Raw genomic sequence first — 8,617 nt, 5'->3', positions numbered from 1 at the left:
CCCAGTTGAGTTGTTAACTGTTGTCACTGTACCAGACCAACTATAAGGCAAAGATGATAATAGTTCATTTCCATGACTTCATCTTTAAATTTAATGTCAACTAATATCAACCTTGATAGGATTGAATTCAATTCATTAACATGATCAGTCACTGAGCCACCTTCCTTCATTTTCAGATTTACCAGTTGTTGAATCAAGTGAACCTTGTTCGCTGCTAATTTTTTTTATACATGTTAGATACTGACTTGATCAACTCATGAGTAATATTCACATTGACAATGTTTGAAGCTACATTCTTTGTCAAGGATAATCTCACCACACTAAATGCTTCCGATCTAGAAATTCCCAATCCTCCTGCTTCATTTCTTTAATTTTACTTTTGGACAATGGTTCATGTAAGTTATTATGGTAGAGGTAGTTTTAATTTTCACTTCCTAGAAACCAAAATCATGACCACTGAATTTGTCGATATGAACTCTACCATCTTCATTCATACCTTTGATACCAGTTTGTTGGGTTACAACAAAACAAGTTAAGCACTTCAGACAATTTTCAAAACAAACTTTGGTGATTTTGCGGAAATAAAACTTCTAAAAAATGTAAATCAAGTGAATACAATATTTAATGTGGCTCAGTCAAGGTGACCTACATTTACGACGAACTAGAGAGAGAGAGAGAGAGAGAGAGAGAGAAAGAGAGAGAAAGAGAGAAAAAGAAGAAGACGAAGAAGAAGAAGAAGATTTTATTACACTCCAAGAACAATTACAATCATATACAAAGGTTACACCTCACTTGAGCTCTCAAAACAAAAGAATCTTTCTTGCTTACTAACTGCTCTAAAGGATCGCTCTCAACCTCACAATGATTAGTCTTTCTAGCGCACATACAATGATAGAGATATGAAAATATTTATAGGAAAGCATAAGAAACCCTAATTATGATGGGCCAGGCCCATCCATAATTAGCTCATTAAGGGAATGCCCTAATTTCTAACCAATCATGGGGTGCCATGTAGACGATTCTAGAACCTTCAACCATAAAATGGTTCATCAAGGTTATCATGCGTCATAAAGGAACTAAGACGACACAAAATGTTGTTAGTTGACCATCACCAAAACCAAATGGCATAACATGTTGTCGATTGACCATCACCAGTTGACAATCACCAATTGACCATCTTTAGTGGACCATCGCCAGTTGACCATCACCAATTGACCATCACCAATTAACCATCATCAGTTGACCATCACTAATTAACCATCACCACACAAAAATTGGTGCAACTTCTCCTAGATGTGGAGCAACATCTCCTTCATGGCTTCTTTATGGAGCGACATCTCCTATATGTGGCACAACTCCTTCCAATTTGGTGCAACATGAACCCAAATAACGTAGCTCCTCCCTTCATTGTGCAACATCCCTAAAGATGACACAACTTCCCTCTACATGGCGCAACATGATGCTCCATGTTGCTCTAAGCTACTCCAAGCTTCTCCGAGTCACTCCAAGTTGCTCCAAACCACTTTTAGATGATTTGTCCCTTTGGCACTTGATTCGTTCCTTCAGATGATCCATTCCCTTCTCAGATGATCTATTCCTTTGTTACATGTTCCATGAACCCCATGTGATCCATTGAGTTGGAAGTGTTCCATGTCGGACAAGACTTCATACCCCAACAATGGATTTTATCACGAGTAATTCTAAGAAGATAATATCTAGTATTCTTAAAGCAGATACATATAAGTTATAGTTTGCGAATCAGTTGTGCATTTGATTGCCTAAACGCATCTCGTAACATGATGTTATAAAGGGTTATTCCATATATGATTTGGTGAATAAAAGATATGACTATATAGTTAATGTAATTTGATCCTTTTTCCTGAATAAGGAAAAGTGATATCTTTTGGGCCACTCGATGATTTGATGTTGACATTCATGTACAAGGCCTTTCCCAGACTAAATTGATGTGCTTAATTAACAGTCTGAATCAAGTCATCATAAATTGAAAATCGGGAAACAAAATCTTGGACCATGAGATTCAATTAAATCCATGTATTGTGTCTATACGATATCTTGTAGAATAAAGGAGTAGTTGATCACTTATCTTAGGGCCGGCGTTTGATTTGAATCAGAGTTCGAAAGTGGCTTTAGAAAGCACTATTTGCTTTTTGGTTATACTTGCAATTATAGTTATAAATTATCCAAGTGAGAGACTATTAGATTAAGATGTCTAAACTAATAACTAAATTGGTGTAAAGTTGCAAATAAGAGCAAAATCCTTTTTGGGTTGCCTTCATAACCAAAAATGGCTAGAAAGATAAATTTCATTACATTTCTTTCTTGACAAATTAAAAGCATTTTATTAAATAGAAAAACCGAAAAGAATCTATAGTACACATGATTATAATGCTTCACTAGTCAACAATATAAAATACGCTATTATCCATCTAACCAAACAAAATGAATTTGATCGATATTGTTGGAATCTTGGTCATGATAGATCTCATAAAAAAATAATATTGATCTCTTTACAAGCTCACACAAACAAAAGGATCAGGATTTGCTTTGCTTGCTTCACTTTGAGACACAAAACTACGAAAATTAACCTTAAGTTATAATCTTTTCTTTCTTTGGGGAGTTTGTAGTGATGATGATTCCTGAGAAAGAGATAACATATACAACCATTTTTGTGCAGCAACTGTGAGGGTTGTGGTGGGGTTAGGAGTAGTCAAACATTGAATCTTTGCTGTGGGAATCCTGATGATGCTGCAGCACTTTTTGCATAGATTTGGTGTAGAGGAGGTGCATTGGCATTCATATTATTTTCACCAATTGAAGCTGCAGATAAATTATTTCCTCCTTGCATTGTGCTGCTGGAAAACTGCATCTGCATTTCATAGTATTAAAGAAATATATATTATTAAATCTCGAAAAAGATTGTAATAAAGAAGAAACATGTTAAAAAACAATATTATGTGTTTAAAAAGATGGATCATTCACTTTATTCTCTATTGTTCGAGATTATTCTCAAAATTATATATAATATCTGGTTCAACATTAAATAATCCAAATTTACTATCACTATAGAACCCATTTAACTTCAAGAACATGTATCAGCTAGCTTATTAGGGTTTTAAGTAAATATCGAAAAACTATGATGTTCACAATAAAATAAATGAATAACTGGATCAAGAAAACAACTATATGTAATATGTGTTAGAGTACGCAAAACCGCTATCTTTATGTAGGCTTAGCCTATCAATATCTAAGAGTATTCTTATGCTATGCACGATTTCCACAACTATTTCTAATAATCTATAAAAACTACGAAAATAACTGGATATGATTATGTGATGCTTAAAATGGAGAGAAATTAAGACTCACTTGATGACTCAATGAGTTGAAGATTGGTGGATCGAACATATTATGCATAGACGAGTCAACGGGTCTCATAAAATGTTTGTATCCACGTATTTCATTCGGAATATTAAAAGATTCAAGATTTCTATGGTCCATAAAATGCGATGTCCTTGTCTCATTGCGTCCACTAGGTCTAAACCCAAGTTGGATGGTGTCAGAATGATGATGATCCCTTGTAAAATGACCATTTTCTCCTCCCTCATTCATCGTATTTGAAGCCGAGCCACCACCTAGGCTCAAATCAAGATTATGGTCCGATGATACATTGCTATCTTTATTGCTATTGTTTGAACATTCTACACAACAAAATACATAAATGAATATATTTACTTTTATTAAATAAAGATCCCCGAATTAAGTTAAAAAAAATGTTACATATTATTCTTTACCAGTCAAATTGAGCTCATTGTCATATATACTTGAATCAAAATTGGTAACAGCGGCTTTTCCATTACATTTGATAGCAGCCTTGTCATATGCCCTAGATATAAGATCATAAGAAGATTATGATTTCATTCAAGACTCTTGGAGTTTAAACTTTGACAATATTGCCCTTTGAAAATCAATAAATTGCTATTTTACCTGGCTGCTTCAACTTCTGTATCAAACAGACCCAAATACACATACCTGTTAAAGAACATAAATATAAAGCATCAAACTTGATAAAAGAAACATCATTTATTAATCAACTAAAAAAGGAAATAAATCTAAAGTGTCTGGTTTGCTGATCTACTTGCTATCAAGAAAAAGGAAAAGCATCTATGAGTAACAACAAAAACAAAAAGAAAAGGAAAAAAAGAACTAACTTGAAAGTAAAGAGAAGAATGTGTTGAGTAGCTACATAGGTAGCTATACATATAGGCATCTCCAAAATTATATAAATAACTACAATGACACTCTTTCTCTTTTGTTAAAATATCTAAAATATATATCCGAACTACAAATATATAAACTTATTATATTATATGAATACAAATGTAAAGAAAGATTGATAGATAATTGTTGACTGATAATATATAAATAAAAATGTCGTTAATTTATGTAGATTTTGTATTTCTATTTACATTGAATGTACCATGATGTATTATTATATGATCACATGTATAAGCAAATTGTTGTCTTTAAAATTTGAAACAGTTTGCCTCGTGAATAAGCAATAGAAAAGGAAAAACATACTTTTTGCCTAAAAATTGGCCCATTCTAGCTTCCCATCTACCACATTTATGCAAAGTTACACCTCTGTATTTTGAACTCCCTCTTGGAAATCCAGTACTTTGTCTCCTTAGTACATGCACAAACTCTTCCTTTGTTAGAGTGCTCATCTGTTTTTGTTGTTTTCACAACACCTTCTTAATTATTAGTTCTGTGTTTCTCGAATACACACACACACTAGAAGTGAAAAAAAAATACACATAGTTAAGAAGATTATTAATTAACCTGTTTTACATCGTCTTCATAATCTTCAAGATTAAAGTTTATATCGGCTTCCATTCCTCGAAACTTAATCGCTGCCCTATCATATGCACTGCAACCATGATATATACGCTAGCTTTGATTAATTATATTTAATCCATATTTTATGGTGAATAATTAATTAATTAAACTTAAATAAATAATTAAAATAAAGAAATTAATGTTATCTATACGGTGCTCACCGTGCCGCTGCGTGTGCAGTATCAAATCCACCTATTTTACATTGGAGAAATAGAAATTAATCATTTATTATATTTTTTTGTTAAATAAAATCTTGAGAAATAGATTATATAAGAAAGAAGAAACAAAAATGCAGTCGTACCTAGATAAACTTGTTTTCCACAATCCCTGAATCATGCAAAAATAATAATTTAATTAGTTCTGTAAAAATGGATTAATGATAATAGCGAGTGTTTTTTATAAGCAATAATTTGTTTATAACCGAGTTAAATATATATATATATATATTAAAATATTGAAATATTGAAATGTGGGATAATGCATTGGAAATAGAAGTAGAAGAAAATAGTAGATGAATAAAGAAAGGAGGAAAAATGGTAAAATAAGTAAACTTTGTAAAGCGAAACGGAAGCAAATTATACAATACCATATATGTGATTCCCATCGGCCGGTTCGCCGGTAAAAGGTGACTCCACGGTACTGAGAACTTCTAGACCGCGGCCCACGGCGGCTTTTCTTCAGCGGCTGAGGAACAACGGCGGGGGTAGTTTTTCCGAGGAACCCATCTGCTGTGGCGGCGACACCATCTAAAGGATCGGATGACTGGTGGCAGAATTTAACTCCAAACCAGTGAGCAGTCGGGAAAGTTGTAGCCGGTGAGATCAACCCTTCACCAACTCCGCCGGAGGTCGTGGGTCCCACCTCGGAATCATCAACCGGGAAAAACTGTCGTGTGACTGGAGGATCGCTGTCCCAAGAGGAGTTTTCCGTCATAGAAAAACCAAACAACCTCCCATCACCTGTAGTGCTTCGTTTCCTTGGACTCCCTCTCTCCGATTCCTCCTCCTCGGAGCCCCCATCTTCCTCCATAACAACGGCGGAGGAACTTGAATTCGATATCGACCCCACCCCTTTACCCTTATTAGTATTGTTACTATCCTCTTCATCCCCTTCTACTGGTGAAGAGCACCCCCTCCGATCAGGAAACCCGTTTAGATCCCACATTTCTCCCTCCAAAACCAACAAAGAAAACGAAAAATTAATAATAAAAACTTGTGTTCTCTCTCTCTCTCTCTCTCTCTCTCTCTCTTAATCTCTCTCTCTCTCTCTCTCTCTAGACGTTAGATATATATAATGATTAAAATGGGATTGTTATCTTTTTTATTCTTCTTCTTTTCTGGGTAGGTCTAAAAAGAAAGACAAAGAACAAGAAACCTAGCTAGGGTTTCATAGGATGAAGGTGAGCTATATAGATACATATTCATAAACACACATAGGGTAGATGGGGTGTGGGTGCATCTCCCACTAGATCTTGTGTGTGAGTAAAATCTCTCTAGTCAATACAACCAACTGCCGAATACAGCATGGACGAGGCCAGTTTTCATTAGCCCTTAGCCGAAAGCAGCAAATCCATCTCCCTCCTTTCCTATTCTCTCTCTCTAACTATATTAAAGGTGTGTGTGTATATGTGTGTTTCTCTTTGTGTTCTTGTGAACCCGTTTTCTCTTTGTTTGAATTGTACTACTTTACCCAATTTGAAATCTATCTATCCTCCTTGTAATCTTCTCATTTACACACTATATGCATATATATAAATATATTGATTTTAGAGAGAGAAGGAGCAGGAGAGAGAGAGAAAGAGAGAACCATCTCTTTCTTAGACAGCTTTCCGACGTTAACCAAATCGAAAAAAGAAGTATAATATGTATAATGGGAATAATAATAACAAGTCACAAATGAAAACACTTTAGTTTTTGTCTGTTTTTTCTCTCTCTACAATTATATTATATATCCCGGAAAGGAAATCGACAACACCAAGACTAGAAAGATGACTAATTACTCAATTTCCTTAATTAGTTATTGTTAATTAATTATATGTGTCTGTACTATGTATCATCACACCTCACCTCTCATTCATTCATTCATCCAGTTTTCAGAACATCAATATCAACCCTTCCTTTTTACCATTACAACCATTTTCGCCTTTTCCCTTTTTCTTTCCTACCATATCCTACCATAGTATTCTTTTTAACTTAATTTAGTAAGATGAACTTGGTGCTCCTCGTAGGAACCATTACAAAAAGATAGGTATTAACGGCCACGACTTTAACGGTGACGCTAAGCATTAACAGCGACATGTAAATGACGCGTTACATGTCACCAATAATGCCTAACGTCGTCGCTAATACCCATACATTGGTGATCCGCATCAAATGAACCATGTCCGTTCAATTTTATTCAATCGAACAGTTGTAACGGCGTGAAAAGGCTTTGATTTTTCCCTCAAGGGGTGTCACCGTTAATACCTACATGTCGCCGCTAATACCCGTTGCCGCTAAAACTCCACGCAGATAACCCCTCCAGTTCGCTGTTTCCTGCGTCTTCTATCTGCCCCTTTCTCTCATTCTCTCCATCTCCGGTCTCCCCCTTCTTACACCGCCGCCGATTGCACACATGAAAGTTGTCGCCGGCCTCCAAACCTCCATTGACTCCATTACCGACGACCTAGACTTCCATTACCGGCGACCAAGAAGTGACGAACACACTTCAATTCCGGAATTTTAACAGATTTAAAGTCGAAATTCTTCACTGTTTTCGATTCTTCTTTTGTTTTGATATTTATTTAGTGAGTTTAAGCTTTTAATTTAAGGTTATTGTCGGAGTTGTTGCCAGAATTGTTATTGGAATTGTGAAATTCTTGCCGGAAAATTTCGAAATTAGACTACCACAGACTCCTTTTTCCTCTTTCATTTTATAAGTATAATGTATTTGTATGTGTATGATGCATCTATGTGTTTTTACATTTGTATTTTTTGTATGTGTATTTTTTTTTTGTATGTGTATTATTTGTGAATGTGTAATTTGTATATATGAAAAAAATGAAAAACAGTAGGTTGCTATAATAGAATAAAAAAGTATGATGCTATAATGAGTATGTTTAAAAAACATGTTTATTTGTATTTATATGTATAATGTATGTATTTATGTACGTAATGTGTGGAAAAAATGCAAAAAAATGTATTTATGTATATAATGTATGAGTTTTGAAATTATATATGTAATTTGTATGTATGAAAAAAAAATAGGTTGCTATAATAGAAAAAAAAATTATGATGTTATAGTGAGTATGTGTATGAAACATGTTTATATGTATTTGTATGTATAATGTGTGTACTTATGTATGTAATGTGTGGAAAAAATGAAAAAAAAAATATGTTGCTATAATGAATATGTAATATGTCTATAATGTGAAAAAATATATGTTGTATACATGTATGATTCTATTAGATGTTTATTATGTTTTTATTTTCTTTTTAATATAGTTTCAAAGTGTTTAATTTTGTTAGTGACTTAATGTTGGTCATTACAACTTTAACTTATTAGGCAGGTTATTAATAGCAACGTACTTTTAGTAATTTTAAATTAACTATAAAATGAAGTTAAATTAATTTTAAAAAAGTCAATAAAAATAAAATATTAAAATAATTCTAAAATCAAATTAAATTAGTTTTAAAATCAAATTAATATTAATATTAAAATAAAA

General features: G+C 33.7%; 1 protein-coding gene across 1 annotated transcript; it reads right to left on the bottom strand.

The window, feature by feature from the left end:
• Positions 1–2,448: 2,448 nt before the first annotated feature.
• LOC111885714 (AP2-like ethylene-responsive transcription factor TOE3) lies at positions 2,449–6,763 on the bottom strand. The gene is made up of 9 exons (XM_023881958.3): positions 5,501–6,763; positions 5,216–5,241; positions 5,076–5,106; positions 4,858–4,945; positions 4,597–4,742; positions 4,003–4,047; positions 3,810–3,901; positions 3,385–3,716; positions 2,449–2,887 (listed from the first exon to the last, which is right to left on the bottom strand). Exons 1-9 carry the CDS (start codon positions 6,076–6,078, stop codon positions 2,729–2,731), a joined length of 1,497 nt encoding a protein of 498 aa, XP_023737726.1. The 5' UTR covers positions 6,079–6,763; the 3' UTR covers positions 2,449–2,728.
• Between the last annotated feature and the right edge of the window lie 1,854 nt (positions 6,764–8,617).

The sequence above is a fragment of the Lactuca sativa genome, chromosome 3 (genome assembly GCF_002870075.4).
Source record: "Lactuca sativa cultivar Salinas chromosome 3, Lsat_Salinas_v11, whole genome shotgun sequence".
Classification (NCBI taxonomy): domain Eukaryota; kingdom Viridiplantae; phylum Streptophyta; class Magnoliopsida; order Asterales; family Asteraceae; genus Lactuca; species Lactuca sativa.
This window is presented reverse-complemented; position numbering and strand designations above follow the sequence as displayed.